Source organism: Ambystoma mexicanum, chromosome 10, assembly GCF_040938575.1.
Source record: "Ambystoma mexicanum isolate Mex_15411 chromosome 10, UKY_AmexF1_1, whole genome shotgun sequence".
Lineage (NCBI taxonomy): Eukaryota > Metazoa > Chordata > Amphibia > Caudata > Ambystomatidae > Ambystoma > Ambystoma mexicanum.
The window spans coordinates 1,265,478,413-1,265,500,894 of NC_090932.1; the positions used below are offsets into that span (position 1 = coordinate 1,265,478,413).

Here is a 22,482-nt window from a genome sequence, read left to right on the forward strand (position 1 = left end):
AAAAACAAAAAATTAAAATATTAAAAGGGGAGCATTTACGTTAAAGAAACACCTGTGAGACTGTGTGGACTGCAGCAAGTTTTTGAGGTGAACCTTACGTTGTATGGTAGGGCCTTCAATTCTCCAATACCCTTCATTCCTCTTCTTACTTCCTGACGTACAGAGGTAAAAGTCTCCCTTCCGATCCATGACTGGCCCACGTCCAAAATTAGGATTCCTTGCCGAGTCATCTAAGATCTTTAAAGGACTTTTGGTGTTCAAGTATTCCCACAAAGCCCTCCTCAGCTTGGCTTCAGGTAGAACCGTCGGAGAGGTTTGCATACTTACACATAGCCAAGTCTTCACTACCCAGTTTCTGGTCTAAGGTACCTGCTAGTTTTCTTCTGGGTGGGTTCTGCCCTTTGTGGCCCAGTACGCAGATTCTATGCACCTTTCCTCTTGATGCTTAAAGGAATGCATTTTACTTTTGGTTTGGAACTCGTGCATCCAAAGTTCAGGCTCAGATCACGCATTTGTGGTTGAGCATTATCTTGGAGCGCTTCTCCAATTGGCTTCATTATAAAGCCTGCAGGAGGGTTATTTCTCTTTTTAAAAACCTGCTGACTTCACCATGGGCAAGCATCACCAACATTGAAAGAGATTAATCTTCACAGAGAGAGGCCATTATCTTAAGGCAATATCCAGAGAATTGTCTGAGAAACCATGTTGGAAGTTGCTTCCGACACTAAAAAGAAAGGCGATTAAGGTTGTAAAGAAGGCGTGGTATCAAAGTAAGACCGACACAAGTGACCACAGTTCAAGGGTGTTTATTGATCCTTATCAAGGGTGTGATAAATGCCTATCTAAACCTAAATCTAAGATGGGAGCAAGCTACAACCACTAAATAATAATAATGCAGTCCTAGTGGAGTCTTGTCAAGGTAAAATGGCCTGTACTAAAAACAAACATATTGCCAACCCTTACCGCTAATTTACAAATAATGTGGGGAAATGTTCATGAAAAAGAAAGTAGTGTTCACCAAAAGATAAGACTGAATGTTTAGGCCCTTGGCCTCCCTTCCCCACGTTTTCAGCATGGGACTAGGTGGTTCACTCAAGCATAGCACACTCCTGGGCTTCTTCGGCATGAGGACACAGTTCTGTTACAAGCATCAGGGCCTTCTATGCCCAAGTCTCTTAAGTTATCAAAAGTCTCTTGATCCAGAGGGCCTGATGTATCAAACAAACAAAAGTTCCGTTCCAAGTATTCAATTAGGGCGATTCACTCTTCACCGTGGATCCCCCTCAGCCAGGCTCAGATCCCCTTTTACAATTAGTTTTTCCTCAGCCGGGCTCAGACCAATTACAGTTCATATCTTATCGAAGACTTTCAAATGTGCACAGGGTTTGGCTGGACCCGTTGCAGGACCACTTCGATTCCACAATTAGAAATTTTCCACTCTCAGTTGGATACACAGAGAGACCTTCGAATGAGCATCCACATGGCGCCGGACCACTCTATATCTTGGTTTCAAAATGTCCAATCACATACGCCTCCTCTTTCTTCATACAATGTTGCCGCTTGCAACCTCGGTCGTAACACAGTCCGGTATTCTATTGGTCTCTCCGACTCATCGGCTGTGCTGACTTCACTGACGCTGCTGTGTTGTCGCAGCCAAGGACCCTACCACGGCAGCAGTGGCTTCTCCCCGCCTTGCCTATCAATGCGGGAGGGCCCTGTGTACCTTTGAAACACACTGCACTGTTCTTCAGCTTTAATTCCTGGTCTTGTGTTTCTTTTCCTCAAGGCCTCTCGAAAGTCGTGGTTCTTCTCCAAAAAGGTAACGGGTAGTCGCCCCCCCCCCCCTTGCAACCCTCTCTGGTCTTGCCGCCTTTCTCCTCACTTTAAACTGCCATCTCAGAATTGCTGCTTCCTCATGCTTTTTGCCTTGCTCAGAGTGTGCTTTCATGCTCCGCCTTTTATCAATGTGGGGAAGTGTGATGGCAGTCCGGTGTGTGCAATTATCAGTAATTGCCTGACTCTTGCGGTAGGACATGTCAGGTATACGGCTCGGGTGTTTCTCTCACAGTGAGGTTGTGTCTGAAAAGGGGGGTGGGGCTAAGTTCCTAGGTATCCTACCTGGTAGGATGGGGAAAAGGTGTTATTGGTAAGGGGATACCGCATCTCACCCTCCAGTGTTCCACTTCCACTCCCCGAAGACCCCTTTCCGGGTGATCCTCCCGCACTAGTCCACCCTCAGGAACTGGATCCAAAAGCGATGGCTGTGTCCTGGCCATCTCGATGACAGATGCCTGGGGACTAGCGGGTAAGACACCTTTAGATTTCTGATGGGTGCATCGATATTGGAGAGTCCAAAGGCAAATATGTCAAAAAATAATTTTCTCAAGAGATTTTCCATTTCAAAACTAAAGTAGGACTGCCAGATGCAGTGATTCCTAGTGTTCATAGTCCTGCCACTGGCATTATAGATGCCGGCCCAAAAAAGATCTTTACCTTCACTCTTATGTAGAGGATGAGATTTTGAGAAAATATAAGGAGCCAGAGAGGCATTCTATGTAAAGGTTTTTTTTCTTCTTCTTTTAAATTGAATGTCCAAACGGTATCCTATACTGGGCTGAGAGGATATGTTTTGGACTTGGTGCAACTATATTCTGTGCCCTTTAGCTCAATGGTAGCAGAAACGGATACTATCCATTGTCTGGTGGACAAGAAGACAGTCTTCACTTTCAAAACACTGTGGCACGCTAGAAGAAGGACTCGACCAGAGAACATAACTTTCAAGTAACTTTATTCAACTTAAAAATAAAACGTCTCACTAACCCCATTGCTAAAGGGGAGTTCCCTCCCTATCAAACTAAACTAAGGTGCTTGTCAATTGTCCAAAATCATAAGGAGTCCTCGGTCCAACCCTTTACACTAAACTTGCCCTACCACTTAGCAAAATGTAAAAGAAAATAGGTTCTCCCCAAAGGTGTCTTTGCTTGTCCCCTGCAATCCCTCCTGTATCTGAATCCAATGGTTAGAAGTAAATCACAGTTCTGCTCAAAGTTCTGCTCAAAGACAACAGTTCTTGTCAATCTATTCAAAGTTCCTTAAAGTTTCCCAAAGTTCAACAATAAAAAGTCTTCAGTTCCAGCAAAAACAATGTCAAAATGTGTTTAGATGGAGGGATATTTCCCTGATCCCTCTCCACCACTTATGTGGGTCTCTCCCCGCTTGATTCAGGGACTGGGTGCCTCCATGCTCCCCTCATATCTGTTTTTCGCTTTGTTTCTTGGGCCCCTATGGTTTCCTTGGGTTTCTCTGTCCCAATAACTCTTAGTTATCTTGGTTATTTGTAAACCCTCTCTTGTGGGTTTCTGTGACCCTTCTGGAGGTTTACCCTATTTGAGTTTCTTGAGCTCCCATAACCTCTCTCTCTCTCTCACTCTCTCCCTGACAATCCTTCCTTTTCCACTCGCAGCTTGTGTACCTTCAATGTTGCAGGGTCTGCTCCAATGAGGGTGTGTATCTTCCACAGCAGTGGTATTCTCCACAGCTTGCTGTTCTTCCTAATGGTATACCAGCAATTTTTGAACTATGCTCTTCTCCGCCCTTTTTCCGACTTAATCATGTCAGAGCTTCACCTCTGCGTGTGGTTTCTACCCCTCCATTCAAGAGTTGTTGGCCTGTTATTCTTGGTCCTGTAATGAGAGGGGGTGTATTGTTCACCACCGGTTGTCATAAAAGTATAGAATTCAGCATTACCTTGAGCCAAACACAAAGATGTATTGTCAGCATTAATTACTCCTATGTAGGCAGACAATATATTGTCTATGGGGATATGGAGGGGCATCATTCCCGGTGACGTCCCACTTTCCCAAACTTCTAGGGAGGGCATTGCTTAGCAGGCTCACTTCCCTATCATCAAAGGGAGTGGCTCCCCCTAAGGAAGAAGGGACACAGTCTCCAGATTCATTACAGCACCCTGGGATGCCTTCACTTATAGCCATTGCCTATAATGTCCGTTCCTCAAAGTCCCTCTGGCAGATTTCCAAGCAAATTAAAAAAGAGCCAAATGTGCAACAATCCGGGACGCAATTTAGAATTCGATCAGACTTCGCCCTCAATCTCAACACTGCTTCAGCATTTGAAGCAGGCTCCTCTGTTCTAGCCAGAAGGCATTCCATATCACAGTCTAGCACAGATAGGCAGCACACGTCAGTTACCTTACATATTCCATTCCAAGGGGTGAAGCTTTTTGGTGACCAGCTTGAAGAAAAGGCCATCAGGTCTTCAAGGGAAGAAAGCATGCCCGACACCTATTGTCAAGCTCTCCTAGTCTTCCATAGACATGAAGATTATTTTTCATCCCTCATCACAGAGATCGCAACACTGATTCCTGCCAAGCCATTTGACAATTTCAGACTGCACACCCCACACCATAGAAACCGAAGTGCAAGTCCTGATTATAACCCCAGTCAGCAAGATGGTCTGGTTAGGAGCACCTCTTTAAATCACCAGGCTTTGGGAATGGTCTCTTTCAGAACAATACGTGACTATTGGGAATGGTCTCTTTCAGAACAATGCGTGACAATTATTAGGTAGGTCTATCAACTGGTATTTGAATACCCTCACATAGGAAGATAATGGTTGCAATGTATTGCCCAGTTCCTCCAAAAGAAATTGCAATGCAGAGGTAGGAAAAGGAAGTCCTCTCTCCAGCCTACAATTCCATTAGGGGAGCAGCAATTATTCCATCTATGTCCTTTGATTTCACAGACGTTTGCATTCATATTCTTCCCCACCAGAAGTTCCTAATGATTTCAATGGGATTTAAGCATTTATAGCATAGAGACATACCATTCAGACTTGATCTGCTGCTGGGCTCTTCACAACGGTTCCGTTTTTTTTTTTTTAGCTTGGGCTTCTTCACAAGAATGGAACAATTCTATTTCCAGTTTTGGATGATTACCTGATATTCCATCCACTACTTGCAAGAAAAACATCTTCAGGTCTGTGGGTTTCCCAAGAATCAGCAGAAATCTCACCTTCATCGCTCCCATAGCCTGACCTTCGCATGAGCACTATTCTGTATGACCTTCAGCTGTTCAGTCTTCCTTCCAGAAATGAGTGCAGCTATGTGTAGTTCAGCATTGAAATCTCTTCTGAGCCTTCTCTTTGCTTCAGCGAGTATCTGGCCCATTGTGTTCTCAGTAATTTCTGCTAATAGGCCAGGCTCCACGTTCTCTGACTCAGTACTCAACTTCACTTCTTCTGGATCATGATTTCAAAACTCTAATTCCATGGCTCTACAAGTGAGAGAGACACTAATGGTTCTTAATCTTTCCAGCCTCCGAAGGGTGATCTTCTTTTTCTCCTCCATGCCCAAACGCTCGTTGATGTATGCAAGTTCCTGTGGTTTGTGGGGGGCAACATTGGCATCCAGAGAAGGTTCAGGGTGTCTGCTCAAAGTCAGGATGTGCATTTTTAAAAAAATGTTATTAGGCATTTAGTTTATTTAAACCTTTGCCAATTTTTTTCATACAAATTCAGCAGCAGATCCGGGCTAGCCGCGAAAAAGCGTAAAAGCGCGCAATTACTGCCCATATGGAGGTTTAAAAGGGGGAGGAGGAAAAAAAGAAAAAGGAAGATGCAAAGGAGGAACCAGCAGACATAAATCAAAGTAAAGACAACTGATGTGTCATACTTTGGAGTCCCTCAGTCTTTTCAGGGTGATTTCCAGGAATTTCACATGGGCAAAATTTAAGTTTGATGTACAGAGCCTCCCACCAAGCCTCTGCTTCCGTACCATATTGTCTTTTCATTTGGTCGTATAAAGTAACTGTTCTCAAAGTCCTCAATTTAGGACAATAAAGGAGCAAATGTTTTTGGCTTTTCTGGGCCATTTTACACAGGCAATATAGATCGTAATGCACCATTTTTCAGTATCTATGAAGGGTTACCTTTGTGTATAAAATGTTTAAATGGAACCTAAGGAGTGTAGGTATCTTTGTTTCACATTAGGACATTTCTTCAAATATAGCAGTGTCATGTGCAGAGCCACCACTAGTGATCCTGAGAGCGTGCATTTTTTAGACACCCTGAGTTTGATAGAGACGTTTCACATTGGGTCTGCCATCCGTTCAGTATTGGGTCTTGTCTTCCAGGTTGTTTCGCAAACAATACTTCAAGTTGCGGTGGATGACTTTGTAAATTCAGCTTTCTGAATAATAAGATCGAATTCCAGACCACTCTTACATAGAGCGATGGGAGACCCACTTCATGCCTGATTATCGCCATGGGCACACATGCTGGGAGTCTCAAGACCTTTTCCCAAAAGTGACTCTCCAGGGCCTCTTAAATTTCCTAGACAAGCCTCAGCTGCGTATTTAAGCGATGGAGCTACCTTTTTGATTGTTGAACTTTATAATTGGGACAAGCGAGAACTTGCAATACTTGCACCCAATCACTATTGCCTGCACCGTTAGATTTTTTTATTTTTTCCTTGAGGCATCACAGGAACTGGCACTTATTGCTACTCCTATATATTTTATGCTCACGGCAGGTCTGATCCGTTTTGAATTTAACAGACAGCTTTGTGTTTTTCTTTTCCTCCCTTCAAGTTTTCCAGGATTATGATTGATTTTTTTGCATTGATTTTTAAGTCGTTTTGACAAACGTAGTGTTGCAAAAGATCAAGCTTATGCTGGAGTCTGATTGGTGTAAGATCTAGCAATTCTAAATCGTCTACCTATAATAGCCACTCCACCGCTGTGTCATTTATCCTATGTGAAAAGAAACTGCCCTGGCATAATACTTCTTTCAGATCCTCTATGAAGAATTTGAATAAGGCTGGTGCCATCGAGCAGCCCTGTTTCAAACCTTTAAAAGTAGGTATCTTATTGTAGAGAGAAAATCCTTAGGACACCCTCTGATTTCCATTTTAGACCAAAGGGTCTCTCAGTTTGTACTGCCAAAGGCGTGTTCTTGGTCGACGCAAGCTAGGTATATTTTGCTGGATCCCCTGCTTGCTCTCATCTGCAACAAGTTAATGAATAGGAGTTTCAAGTTGCATCTTACTTCCTTGACAAAGCCCGTCTGACGACAGTCGTAGCAACCTGCTTTTTTGGACCACTCATTCGGAGGTTTAAGTAAGAGGGAGGCAAAGTTTTTCCCCAAAACATCTAGTAATGCGATTGGCCAATGGTTTTTGGGGTAATTCCTGTCTCCCTTTTTGAAAATTGTCACCACTACGGCAGTTTTCCATGACTGTGGCACTTGGCCTCTTGACAGGATTCTCCTAAACAAAATCACACAGAAATCAGCCCAGGCCTATGGAGCAGATCTCAACATCTCGTTAGTTAAACAGTCAGTGCCGGGAGCATGTGATCTGCTTAACTTTTGTATTTGGGCTAATATTTCCACTCTGTCAAACACGATATTCCATCCGTGCCTTAAGACAGAGGGTGAAGCGTCCTCGTGTTGATATGAGGCGTTCAGCTTCGCAAAATAAATCACCCAGCAGTTTGCTGGTATTGGGTTTAACTGAAGGGAGGGATTTGTTGAACCTTCTTCGTTGATAATTTGTCACAGGGTGCTAGTATTGGTCTTGTTTAGGGCCCTGGGCATTTTTTCCGCGTTGTTCTGGTGCATTATGACTTTGTGAGATTAACCAGTTTTTGTTTCCTCTTTTTGATCAGGTCATACCTGATCGGCAGAGGAAGGTCCATGAACGTCCTTATTTCCCTCTGTAGTTGTCGCGTCTGTACTACCACCTCTTTGTAATATGAGTGTAAAGTTTTGTAAAGTGGGCTGAAAACCATAACTGTTTTTTCTCTAAACAATGCTAGAATGGAGTCGTATTTGACCCCTACTTCTTGGCTTGTCTGCCATGCCATTATATTTATTTATTTTTGGATTTGTAAAGTGCCTGCAGTCCGTGGGCCCAAGGAGATGTCTTAGTTACATGAACAGTAGTCAATGCTTAGGTTACAGGGAGCAAGTACTTCGAGGAATACAGTGATACATGCATGATACATGAGTGATTGAGATACCAGTTACACTAAGCTTGCGTGTAACAGAACACCAGGTTAGTATATACAGTCAGGGCAGAGTGTTAGGTGTTCTGTCAATTGTGGAATCTCCTCAGGCTTCAATCTTAGTCTATGGCGCTCCCCTTACACTTACACCTTTTGTGTCCAGGGTGTAGTTTTCTTGCTTTTCCCAGCTGTTATAGTTAGAATAATGAAGTTGTGGTCACTGTGTGTACTAGGTGAAACGTTAATGTGCAGTATTTGGGTACTCATATTGCTGGAAACAAAGAAATAATCCTGGGCTGCACTACTGGGGCAGTTTTGCCAGATTGGAGCACCCTGAATGTCACCTAGTGTTTGGCCGTTCATCATGATTAAACCTCTATGTGCTGTTGCCCCAAGCCATTCTTTGGTTCTTTTGGCTTGATGACTCTTTTGCCCCCTTTCACGTCTCGCATCTGAGCTAACATATTTTAAGCAGTCTATGTTCAAGTCCCTGCAGAGGTTCACGACTGGCTCTACATTTGAGTGATACATCAGATCTATCCAGGTCATCACCGTGTCAATAAAGGTATTGGATTCCGATGACTCTGGCTTCCAGTACACGTTGAGAAGATTCATACGTCTTTGCGTCTCAGTCTCAAGATCAGCGAAAGATGGGACCAATATTAAAATGTGGGAATTTGGATTGAAGGATTCAATGACTTCCAGATTTGTTTCATTTCTGACCATGGTTAACAATCCAGAGGATGGCCGGCCATGGTTTCCTTTCAGTGCTTTGTTTTGATACACTGAGAAGCCATCTAACATGGGGAGTTCCCGACAGCCAGATTTCTTGCAGACACAGTATGTCAAGGCTAGCTGCGACGGGGTCCAGTTTGTAGTAAAGATGGGCAAAGCCTTTGGTATTCCATGTGCTGATCCTCCAGGATCCAGGTGCCCTCTTCGTCTGGCTCTACAGCTGGGGCTTTAAAACCAAGGCCTTGCCACCCAATCCGATGATTGCTCTTTGTCCAGCATTGATTATTATTTTTTTTTTGCGTTTAATTCCACAGCCACAACTTTTGGGCTCCGTCAGAGAGGCGTCCTTCCTAATGATTATTATTAATTGATTTAGGTCGCTGGGCCAGGAAATGTTTTTCCAGCCCAGATTACTTACAGAATTTGCCTTCTTCAAGGCTTTTTGGATTGGCGAATTAATATCTATCCAGGCTATGTCTTCGGTTCAGCAAGATCTTCGCCCCATCGATCTTCTCGTCATTTTCTTTTTCTTTTTTTCTGCTGGGCTCGCACCCATGTTTCTTGTTTCTGGTGCATTTGCGTGTTCCCGCAACTCAAAACCCAAAGCCTGCAGCTAGTATCTTGCGTCCAAGAATTGCGAGATGAAGGAGGCCGATCTCATATAAAGCCGTACTCGGTCTGTTTCCTTCTCATTTATAAAACCACCTATCTTTATAGCCTCCGTATCAATCACCCTGAGATTCGGGACATGATGGAACAGGCACAGAGTGTTTGACTGATTTAGGATAAGTCAATCATTTGCCTTTAAAATTCTTCCCATCACAATCTCATGTCCCACTGAATTTGCAGCGCTGGTGTTTTTTTGGAGTGACAGCGTTTTTTCTTTGTTGGATCTCATTCCCCCCAAAAGCATCCCCATATTTCAACCATATATTGGGGACATGATGGACTCCTCCCTTAAGTTTTCAATGAACTTGTGCATTATCTCTGATGGGGCCTAGGTGAGGCGGTTATCAAGCCAGTAACTCCTGCTCTCTGTTCCTCCAGGGCCGGAAAAGGACTGGGCGATCCCAGGGGGATTACCATCACCACTTTTTGATTTGTCATTGGTAACTGTGTGGTTTGAAACTTTACAACAGTTGCTGCAATATTTACAGACATCAAATCCGTTGGTGTATCCTCATTGTCTGTAATCTCATAGGTCGACAATTGCAGTAACCGGTCTTCATCCACGCCCAATCAGTTATGGTTCCTAACCCGGTGATGGGGCCATCAGTGCCGTTTGCTGGAACTGCCGGGGCCTTTATATTCAAATGAGAACTCCCATTTGGTTTATTCTGTAGAGGGAAAGCTATAGTCAGGATGGATTTTAGGTTTCTCAAAAAACTTTGAGATCCACAAGCTTTCCCCTGTTTAGATCTTTGCACATTCTTTGGTTTCTTGAACTGTTCCTTCTTCTTAGATATATACGTAGAAATTGAACTGTTTTTATTACTTTGGTTGAAGATGGAGAAGATGTTTGGCTTCTCGGCTTTCAAGTCCACTGAGGGAGTTCCTGTTGCTTGTAACAATGCCGCGGAGTCTGCCCCTTCCACAGGAACCTCCTCCCATCCTCTTTCAGTTTCAAGTTGATTAGTCTGGGGCAAAGAACCCCCTTTGGAAGGCTCTAGTGTAATATCTTCTGTTGATGTTACAGGCTTCCTTGTTAGAGGTAGGGAACCCCATTCAGGGGGATCTGGTGTTATTTCTTCTGTGAAAGTTACAGGCTCCATTGTCGAGGGAGTTTGACTCAAAGGGTCCCTATGAGGCCAAATTCCGGGGGTTTCCCACTCAACTTGTAGATGGATTTCTGGCCAGGTTTGAGTCTGTCAATGTCGGGCCAATTTTGCTCTGAATCTGCTTTTCCCTACAGTGTTCGGGACAATGTAAGCGCTGCACGATGTCTTGAACTCCTTCCAAGAAGATTTTCTTATCTGTACGAGCTTCTTGCGTTAAATCAATCAATGACTTTAAAATCACACCTTCCAGCTCTTTTTCTCTATAGCTCTTTTCTTCAATGGCTGTTATAAGTGATTCAACATGTCATATTGGTGTGCATTCAGGCCATCAGAGTGGTCAAATCCTTATAATTTATAAAAAGTGAAAGAAGTGGGCACCACAATCCTTTGAATACTGTTTCTTCTAAATCAAACCAAAAAGTATTTCATTCGGTAAAGTTCTTAGGAGCGTCAGGCTAACGACGATCCTAAGGCACAAGGATCCGTAATGACCTCACAACACAAGAACCAAGTGAAACCACGCAGTAATGGCTGATGCTCTCACAGTGCTCTAAAAATGGGCTTGTAATACGTGTAATATTCTTCACAATGTCCTCTTTCTATAGTTTGATACTTTCATATATTTTTTTTTTGTTTTAATTCTGTAAATTCTTTAGATTATAGGGAATCGGTTGACAACCAAATCTATAAAGAACCTTTATTCCAAGTTTAGACCTATAGATAGATTGGCTGTTTTATGGCAGAACCGACTCCTAAGTCAAATTGTGGCTCAATGCCCCAATGCATTTCAGAGTTGTACTCCATCATCAGGGCTAAGTTCACACAAAAACCACATTCATAGATTAAATAAACCACGTGAAATAAAGTTTTTTTTCTTTTCTTTTTTTATAAATTTGGTTGTCCACTCATTCCCTATAATCTAAACAAATAACAGAATGTTCTTTTTTTAAAAAATATGAACGGATCAAACTATAGAAAGAAGGCATTGTGAAGAATATTACACATATTACCAGCTCATTTCTGGAGCACTGGGAGCATCGGGCATTACTGGGTGGTTTCACCAAATCCTTATAATTATCATTTAAGTTCTCAAAGCTTCAGGCAGGGGGTCAGCGTGATGGCAACAGATGAACGGATGTTTGATTGTAGGTGCATTAACCAGTCGGGCTCCATATTTGCTTCTCATGTTTTAGAAGATTGTTTTTTTGATTTCGTCAGTAACCGACTCCTGAACAATTTTTGTTGGAGGGGAGCCCTGGAATCCAGGACACTTGATAGTTCAGTTGTGATGATGAATCAGTCCCTGATTCTTCAGTAGACTCATCCCACATGTTCGTACCAGAATTGCACCGCGGGAGACAAAGCCCATTTGGCTCTTCTTGGTTTAGAGTTCCTTTTGAAGTACCAGGAATGACCTGTATAATGTTTGTTTGCAGCAAGGGTAACAAAGTTTCTTCCATATAGGTAGCACTTCTCGTCATGCTGTCTTCCTTGGAGACTCTTGGAGCGCTCCTACTTAAACGCCCATGCCCCTTGCTGCCTTTACAAAGGGCCAGCAGCATCTTTTGTGAGCCTTGCCACCAATGTAGAGATCGATTCTGCTGCCGTGCTTATTTCAGTGGCAGTGTCTGGAAAATGAGCCAGGCCAGAACTGCCCTCTACTTCAGGACTTTTGTGTGGTCCGCGCCTTCTCCTGATAGTATAGGTGTTAACTGGCAGCATGGTTCCTGGCACAGATTTAATTTGTTCAGAGGAGCTGGAGATACCGGTTCCATTCCTCAGGTTGACAGGGCAGTTAAAGGTTCCACACTCCCAGTGTTTGAGGACGGTTGGCATCCTCCACGGAGTGTCGCAGAGGTTCCTCTGTCATGTCCCCCCCCACCGCCCCACCCTGCAGATGTGATGGCGGCATCTTTCTTCTCGCCAGGCTTGGGGGAGGAGTATGTTGTTGTAACGAGGGGCTCCCCACCCCCCCGGGTGTTTGAAGTGCCATTTAAGGGTTCCTAAATCCGCTACAGATTTGGGTCTTTTCTTTGAGACTGCAAAAGGTCAGTTCTCTTTAGGTTTGCCCTTGGGGTTACTGATTGAGATGTTCGATGTGGGGGCAGGATTTAGTGTGGGCTTTTCTTATAGGAAACAGGAGCGAGGAAGAGGCACCCCTAGGTCTGCCGATGCAATGCTTGCCCCCAAACGTTCCTCTGGAGACCCTCCCAGCAGATCTATGGGGATTGCATTTCCAGTGGACAGGTCGATCAGAGAGGTTGAGCAGTGGGGGGGGCTCCAATAATTGACCCCTTAGGCTGCAAGTTACATTGGAACTTTGTGGGCACCACATCTAGGTCGTGCGAGGCAAGGGCATCCACAGCCTCTGAATACTCAGCCTTCTGTAACTGCGCTTGTAAGCAGGTCTGCTGCAGGCGTTCAGGATCTGGAAGAGGCTCCATCAGCGAACGCTCAGCCAACACTCCGCTACGCTCTGTGTCCGGGTGGCTCTTATGAGAGTTTTCTTTTCCAAGACAGCTCCACCCTCAGATAGCAATGGAAAGAAGACTGCAACACAGGAATCGGCAGGAAAGCAAGTAAGCAGCCACACTCAGCCAGCACTCTGCATTTTTCTACTTGTACGAATTTGAGGCTCTCCAATGGTCTCTTCCATTCCTGCAGGTTCGGGCAGTTGGGATTAGGATGGACCTTGTGACCCTGTCTTATATTAAGAGAAAGGATTGCTCCAGGACTTTTTAAGGAATGAATGATACGAGAAGCAGCTCCTTTTCAAGAAAGTAAGCTAGCATGCTGCTCCTGGTTGTTTACTGTGGTTCTGGACAGTGTTGGTGCACCTTAGCAGAGACTGTGGTACTCTTTTGTGTCTGAGCCTTATTTAGGAAACATGCTAGAGCCCTGTCTTCACACCAGTCGGTAGCTGTCTGTTACTGGAGCTTCCTCTTTCTCTCTACACTAGAAAACCCTTTCTTTGCTACGTGCTTGCGTCCATTGCCTACTGCAGTTTTATTTTTCTCCCCTCAGTACCTTCCGTCAAAGCCTAACATCGCCAGAGTCAGTTGCCTAATCAACCCCCTTAAGCCTTACTAAGAACCTGTCTGTTTATTGACTGGTTCTTTAGTCGCTATTAGGGGCGGACCGAGGCATACAGTTGGCTCAGACACTAATGAAAAATTGTTTCACAATTGGAAATTCATTCCTTTTATGCCAAGACTATACGGGTAGTACTTTGGTCAAATGTGTTGCAAATTTTGCATTTAAAATATTATTTGTTAGCAACACTGTTCAAAACTGCTACCTGCACAGTGAAGTAACTCTGCAAACTGACCCACGTTCACAAAAAAACGAGCTCCTACTAGCAGGATGGGTGCTCACGGCATTTCCCGATCAGCCAGTCCGAGCCTGTCCCTAAACTCCCATTACTTTGCACGTCTCTTTAGTTCCTGCTGATGTTGTTTGTGTAGATTGCTCTGGGACCCACATGCCCCATTCTACGGGTTCCAAATTCAGGGATTTACTACTGAAATATACTATTAACTTCCTTGCTTAATACCCTTTGCACTCTACTGGTCTGGTTTGTACCCACCAGAATATCCAGAATATCTTTCAGTAGTGCTTATTCCAAGAGTAATAAAAAGCTAAACGAGCTGTATACAGCATATCATTTGCAATCCATATCTGCCTCTCTCTCTCTCTCTGTTCCACACCGTCTCCCTTATCCTCCTTTCCCTCTCTCCCCATCTCTGCTTCTCTCCTTCTGTCTCCCACTCTACTGCGCTTGCTCTCTTCTCATCGCTTCACACATGATCTGGGACACAGCGAGGGAAACCGAGAAACAAGGGAGGTATACATAATGCACATTGTGCTTGGTGCTCATTTCACTGTTCACAAAATACGCCCTAACATTAAATTGTTTGTCAAATGTAAACATATATACTGTTTTGGACAGCGTCTGGAATTGGATACGAGGATGAAATGGTTCAACATCAGTTACTCCATTGAGGTTAAAGGCCACGCTGAGAATTTTAACTGGATCTCAGGTCTCGGGTACACGCTCAGTTCACAATACACAGACATCCTAAAAGAATTCTACATTGTGAGAAACCAAAGGGTGTCTCCCCCGCTAGTCCTCAGGGACTTGTCATCCAAGTGACCAGGACACGGCTATCGCTTTTGGATCCAGTTCCTGGGGTGGACCAGTGCGGGAGGATCACCTGGGTGAGGAGTATTTCGGGGAGTGGGAGTGAGGCAGCCGATGGTGAGGCGTGGTATTTCCCCCCCCCCTTTTTTCTTCATCTAACCCATTCTATTTTTTAGGATTCTCCAAGGTCCCAAATCCCCCACCCCTCCTTTTTGCACAGACACTGGGCCGAGGAAGAGGGTGACTGAGTGTAACAAGACTAACTCTCATACATCGTACTGGGCATGTCCCGTTAATCGGGTCAGGCAAAGTCAGGCACTTGACTTTAAGTGCATGCACCTTATACCAATGAACTCTTGTCACACGGATAAAAGGCAGAACCTAGACACACACACTGTGCAAGGCGTAACACTAGTACGAGCAGGACTTCCGGGGCGAAGGCAAACCTACTGTAGCAGAGTGACAGACCAAGGGACGAGAGCAGCGGGCTAAAATCCCCAAGAGCTCCTTACTGGAAGTCCTTGCCTCCGACAGGCCGTGAAAGACAAGTGGAGAAGGCCAGAACCCACATCAGAAGGCTGTATTGTGTTTCAAGGACGCCAGCAACCCTCCCGGGTGAACGGCAGAGTTGGGGAGGTGAGGACAAGCCTGTGGTACTAACCTTGACTCGTAAATTGGAAATCGTAAAAACCAAGAAAGAAATGCACACAGCCGGTGAGTTGGCAAGCAACCTGAGAGACTGGTGTGTGTGTTACAGAAAGTCTGAAGTAGCAACGCTATAACGTAAGTGAAGGCTGCACACATCAGGATGAGACGCGAAGAATGGCAGACCTGTGAATGAACTTTGAACTAAGGACCGCTGTGAAATCGGAGATACTGAGTAACAGTGTTCCGGTGAAGGGAATTAACCAACTCAAGTCTCTGTGAAAGGTGCATTGTTTGTAACGATAAAACAAATGAACTGCAAAAAGCGAAGTAAGCTAAATTAACTCCTAGAGAAGGGTAGAGTGAAAGTTTAACCTTGAACTTTTAGGCAAAGTGGTCCTGCAGAGGTCTGTAAAGAAAGCCACACACATTTGAAAGTCTTCGACATCCGAAGTGTAGTAAGCTTGGGGAAAGGTGCCCCCTTGCAAGATTTGTTGAGCTTTGTTGTGAAAGGTCTGAGTCTACTAGAGGGGGACCTAGGTGAACTGTGTGTTTTGAAGCGGTCTGAGCCCAGCAGAGGGGGGCCTATGTGAACTTTTTATTGAAACTTTATTGGGAAGTGAGACTTTAACGTGGAAGGGCAGACGGGTCTCGATCCACATTTTGGAACAGTTAACTGTGTTGAAAACCGAGCCAGAGTGTGTCATCCTGCCTACAGGGACTGCCTTACTCTGTGTGGTCTAACGTGGGGAGGAAAGCTGATCCAGCCACATTTCTTCTTTTGAACACTGATTTTTCCTTTATTTACATTTCTTCTTTATACACTTTTTGTACAAGAGAGAGTGCAGGCTTTAGGTCTTGTTAGCATAGGCTTTTTTGTTTTGACAGACACCACTAGGACTGTTTTGTTTATCGTTTGATGGTCTAGACTACTCCCATCTGAGTTATATGGCAAAGTAGGAGTTTTTCCAACCCCAGAAATTTCAATTAATGTTTTACAAATTGTACCTATTGTGTCGGTGTCATACTTGTGACACCATGCCCCCCCCTACAGCAGCCTCTGCATAACTGGTCACAACAGGGAAAGCTTTCTTCGTGCACGCTTCCCGCTGCACAACTTATGCACTTAAGATTTATGGGGGCACAGACCCTCTCAGGACTGGCAGCTGATATCTGCCAAGCAATGGTCCCAGCGTCTTCTCTTTCCTTAGCTTCTGCCTGGGCTGCCAGCACGAATCATGCTGCTTCTGCTCCTGACTTCCCCTACTCTTTACCAACAATGCCTACTCTGTGGCCTGCACCCGAAGGGGCCTACCTCTGTGTGTCCATCGGTTGTATTTCCTCTGCATTAATGAACTGACCACTCCTGCAACATTGTGCCTCTTCAGCCCTCTTCTTCCTCGCAGTACTTAAGGAATTATGGGACTTGAAGTCCATAATGGTAAAATTAGATTTTCTTGTGTCCGTTTGATTTTTAAACCCCAGTTTGTTCCTTATAACATTCTTTAAACGAACATCATAAGAATTAGTCATTAGCCTTGATTGTACAGGGAAAGGCAATTCTTGGACGCTGGTGTTATTCACACATTTCCTTTCACTGCCTCTTTGAGTTTTAGGGAGGTTTTCAGCTTTACAGGTCTCCCAAACTTTAGAAGGGTGTTGATTTCTCCCCAGGGCTAGGAGTGTATGATTGGGTTCACTCCTGTTTGTAGGTGTAGCTTGTGGAGCAGCAAGATGGTTATTACAACAAGTCATTGCATACTTTGGCATTGCAGAGCCATCCTCCCTAGAGGAAGACAAATGCTGTTTCATCCCACGAATTCCTCTCACTCCTCTGGGCCTTTTCTCCTCCCAGGTGATCCTCCCGCAGAACACCAATGCCAAAGTCCGGATCAGGAAGCTTCTGCCTTTCCCTGGACACCAGAGAGGAGACTTTAGGCAGGGAATTGGTGAGGAGTCTGTAGAATTCATCACAGGAAGCAGTTATTCTTTAGAAATCTAGCTTGTATGTTCTATTGGATGCTACCAGTCATCAACTCCTGCAAGAGGCCATGAACCAATGAGGCACTGACCCCAAATGAGCAAGCTGTCCAGGATATTTTTAACTATAAGTTAATTCAACAATGGTTCAGGTGACCTGGGATGGCTCTTGCTATCGATATCTATATAGACCATTGTGTAAAATTTGCCCATCAGAAGGACAGGGAAAGTGCACCAGAGTGATTACTTTATGCCCTTGTCATGCCTGATAGTTCATGAATTATAACCACCGTGGATTGGATTTTATAACTGCACTACTACTGTCAAATAAAAGTACAGTTCAGTTGACTTGTAGTGGACTCCTTTTCAAAGATGGGACATTTCACTGCTTTACCTAAATGATCCACAGCTGTGGGGTAGCTTTATTTTGGAATTCATCATGTCATGTACTTCTATAGACTTTCTGATCAAGTCATCACGGATTATGACCCATAATTCAGTTATGGTTGTGTGGGTTTTGGCCTTGTTTCTTTCTTACATTGCTAACTATATATGCCCTTCTATCCTGAAACAGATAGACGAACTGACAGACTCAATCGAACCATTGTACAGTATAGCCAAGATAATAGGCCTGGTTTGTTACGGTTGACCGGGATTATGTGCAGTAACCACTAGCTGTGTCAAATTTCTTCTTTATCTGACCTCAAACTTGGTCCCCAACAGACAGAAAATGGGTATAGTAATGTAGAACAATACGGGTTCCCTGCCTAGTAGACTAATTAAACTGAAATGTGCAACATTTAATGGACAGCTTTATGGGCAACAAACGGACAAAATAAAGTATATACAGTAAGTCGGTTACTGAAACAATCCAGTAACCATGCAAAAAATGGTTTGTGAAAAATAGATAAAAGTGACTTTACATACAGTGAAAAGACAACAAATGAACAGAAATTGAAATAAGTATCCTAGATTATTCAACATTTAGAATTCAAAAGAGTACAATCTGCTCCAAAGCCTGCTGACATAGAGGTGAAGATAAAGGCTCCAAGACGTGAGAAAGACCCCTCATTTAACCATCCCTGAGGAACATTTCTGATATACTGTTGGGTGGGCAAGGCCTACTGCAAATCCTTGGACCAAGACACCTGATGACTGGAGGTTACCGTCTTTGAAAGTGCTATCTATGTCTAGACGGTGCCCCCCCAAAAACCAAAGGACCAAAGACCTGACACCTGACTATGCTATCCCTGCATCTCCAAACCACTTCAATTCTGGTTTGTTCACCGTAAACACTGCTGCTGCAAGGGAACAAATGGAATCCTTTTCCGCCTCAATGCTCGACCGTCTTACTCTGTTTTGCTTAATACCATGTCTCCATCCGAGACTCGCTGAGTCTTCTGGCATTTCCAACTTGACACCTCCTGCCTGGTTACCAGCTTCTTCGAGCCCATGCCGTCGCTGCTACAGTACTACCATGCCCTGTTGAGCCAGTTGATCCCTATCGTTGCAAAAGGCAAGCCTTTGCGTCTCTGCATCCTAGGCAGCCAAGTAATCCAGTGCTGCTGACTGACAAAGCCTGTTGATTCCCAGCATATTCCACATGCAATTCATTTCTGCTGCTGAACTACACCATGTCATTGGATTCCTGCTCATCACAGAATGCACCAGGCCTCCCGGTTCGACAAAGCCAGCAAAGCAGGGAATAAAGGTACCAATAGTAGTTCTGCTTCAAAGGGCCTATTGACATTTAAGACCCCACTCATGTGAGGATGGGCCTCGAATCACTGTAAATCAAAAATAGATCAACCACTTAAGAAACAAGTGCATGTTTGTCCGTAAAGCACTTTTTTTTGTGCAAACAGCCAGGAGGATCTAGATGACGCTGTAGAGTCAGACTAACCTGTGTCTCCCTGAACCACACAAATAATTCACATTATATACATTTTGCAACTGTTCAGACACTCCCACATATTTTATTGCAACTCATCCCACCACACATGATTGGCCAAACCTATACAGATGATCTCCAATCTTCTTTAATTCCCACGTTCTCATTGGTCACGTTAATTTATCTGATATTTGTACCACACCTCTTTCTTGGAGTCTTGGGTTGTGACATCATCACATAGTTGCACCTATAAACATAATTCATTACAAGTTTCAGCTTACCTGAGACCTTCCAACCCCAGACATGAATGATCATGGTTTGCAAGGACACTTCAAACAATGTGGCGAGGGAAGAATAAATAAGTTTCCTTTCAACTGGTGATAACCATCTCTCCCACCAAGACTTGCTGGCATCCTTGGAACACTGGAATCTAAATGGCTACCAATTCAACATGCATGATTTCCAGACACAGTCTGAAAAAATAATTGATACCCATAAAGCATTGGTCAAGTCTGCCCTTGGGTGTCTCTTCACCCCAGGTTTCTTTCTCAGCCACGAACAGATGGCCGAATCCCCTGAACAATGAGTACCAAGCTCCCATGCGACCCCCCCCATGTATGTATGTTGGTGCATGCATGTTTTAAAAGTACTGCATCCTCTTCACGATGGTTTATTCCTGGCTAACTCCCTTTCTTGCATGTGTATTGTGAAGCTCCTCATTGCCCAGCTTCTAGGTGCTGCATGGCACACCATACCCATATTGCATTTAATCTACGGTTTTGATTTGTATCTTGCTGTGCGTGTGCAAATCTAAAATTTAGAAACTTAAGCACAAAGTTACACTAAAGTAACACATATCCCATTCTCATTAACTATGCTAGATGCATATAAAACTGCTACATTGCGCCAACTTCGCCGCTCCCCCACTCCCCAATATGGCATGCGCAATGTGTACCCTTCTTTCTAATTGGGACCTTTCCTGACCACCCCAACACTTCTTAAATGCCAGTTCCTCAAACTGGAACATTTGCTGGAGAAACTGTTCTCCTGCTGTCAAGCCCACAGTGCCCCTTTATTCCAAAGTCTGCATGCTCCATGTGTTCTGATTCTGCGCTGGCTCGGATCCACCCTAACGAGCATAGCCTGCCCTCTGCCCATGCCTAACCTTGTTATGATTGGGATCACTGCTGCTCTAGTAGTAGTGTGGGGCTGAGTAGGAGTTATGTGCATTACCCATCAATGTACTTCTTTAGAGCAGTGGTCAGTGTGTGGGTGTGTGTGTACGTGTACATATTCATAAATATCTGTGTGTGCTCCCACACCTGCACGGATGAAAAGGGAGAGAAATTGACTTAAATAGAAATGACATGTTTAGTTATATTGTGTAGTGTGGTGAATGATATGGCAACGTGTTTGCTTTCAGGCAGGGTGTAGTCTCAGCTGAACAATGTCGGGATTCCTGGCCTCAATCCTGTCTTTTACATTTTCTTCAGAATGGCAAAGGGTCATCTAAAATGCATCACATGGCTTGCAACATTAGTCAGTTTGAGTGCTCATTTTGGAGGCAAATTTGCATATTTAGAGTTTGTTGCTATATTCCAATGATACGTTATACGTTTAAAATCTGTGGGGTGTGTGTGTGTGTGCTAACTTTCAGTAAATTTGGTGTAGGTCTATTTAGTAATAATATACATTTCAGTGCGTTTTATATCCAGAATCGGAACGCTTTTTAAACGCATGTTGAGATTCACTCCAGTTTAAGCAGTAGTAGTGTGCTGTACTCGTTGCGGGTGATTGCTGCTAGATAGAGCACATGTCCTGCTGGAGATACTAGCTATGACTGCATCCAAACGATGGCGAGGCAACAGGAAGTGGGAACTTTGAAGGTCCTCTTGTTGGATTATATCCGTGAGCAGAGCCATCGTCCGGCCAGCTCCTCCCCCCATGGTACAAAGATTGGTCTACAGGGGACTACAGAAGATATAATGCAGGGGGGGGGGAAGTATAAACGTGGGGGCCTGTGGTGTGGTTTCAGTCAGAAAGCTCTGCAGCAGGCTGTGGGCCGAGTTGTTGGTAAGTGAAGTTAGCTGGCTTCCTCTGAGTGCTCCACCTGATGAGCTTCTGGTGTACTGGGTTTCTCTGTTGACTGTATGGTAAGTGTCCACTCGTGATCATAGAAGTGTATTTCTTTTGCTTGCTGCGTAGTCTGTGGTTATTTGTACTTTTCGTGTTCGCTTTGGCTGTGTGATGTTATCCTTCGAGTCAGTTGCTGCATGTTTTCTCAGTCTGGGCTTTCACTTCCCCTTTCTCTCCTCGCAGTTGCTCGGCTGCCTGGTGAAGTGTGAGGACGTCCCATGTCTCTGGAGAAGACAAGGGTGAGCGCGAGGCCGCAGAGGAAGCGTGTAAGCATCCGGCAGGTCGCACACTGCCGGGGTGGCATCGGGAGCTGGGCTGGCCAGTGATGGGCACAGCAAGAAGGGCCTGATGAGCACCGCAGAAGCCACCAGACGAGATGCCTCTAACCACCTGCCTGCTCCAGCTGCTGGTAGCAGCATGGCTCCCCTCCTGTGGCAGCGGTGCATTTACAACACTTCCACCGGTGCCCCTGATCACCGCGGGCGGCAACAATCGTACTGTGGGCACCCATGTGACACCATGCCCCAGCATCTCTCAAGCTGGAGGAAGCTCCGATGACGTAAGTTAACCGCCTGGATGTCAATTTTGGGTCTGTTTTGGCTCGGGTTTTGCATAATTTTGCTCTTTGCGTCAATAACTTGTGTTGCTCTTCTCCAACCACATACCCGCCATCTCATAGGTGAGTGGTGGGGCTCTGTGCCTCGTGCCTCTCCTATCTTGTGCCCTTTCGCTATCCTCTTACGCCTTTGTTCCTCTCACTCGCCCATCCACGCTTCCTGTGTACTGAGGCGGTGGTTGGCCTTTTTTTCCTCTTCATAAGTCTCTTCTCCCTAGTTTCCCCTGGTGATAGGGGGCAGTCTTTGATTACACACTCTCTTAACTCTCTCTATTATCCTCTGCTGAAGTGGTGGGTGTCTGAAGTGGTGGGTGTCGCAGTGCCTTGCTTCGCTCCTCAACACCCTCCCCACACACACATATTCCCCTGCCCCTCAACATCTCCTGAAGTTATTGGCTCCTACTCACACATGTAAACTCTCCCAATTTTCTGAGGTCCCTACGAGTCACAGTGCCTTGCATGACTCCTCAGTCTTGATACGCGCACACACCTTGTGATTTAATTCAAACTCCCCCTACAGCCCCCCCCCCAAATTCCAT

General features: G+C 44.7%; 1 protein-coding gene across 3 annotated transcripts in view; it reads left to right on the forward strand.

Annotated features, from left to right (window-relative positions):
• The window catches only part of SLC8B1 (solute carrier family 8 member B1), a 348,368-nt gene that overhangs the window by 69,600 nt on the left and 256,286 nt on the right, over positions 1-22,482 (forward strand). For all 3 annotated transcript variants that reach the window (XM_069619233.1, XM_069619235.1, XM_069619234.1), the window contains exon 2: positions 21,511-21,886. In XM_069619233.1, the coding sequence (XP_069475334.1) occupies positions 21,704-21,886 (183 nt within the window). In that variant the 5' untranslated portion in view covers positions 21,511-21,703. The remainder of the gene's footprint in view (positions 1-21,510; positions 21,887-22,482) is intronic.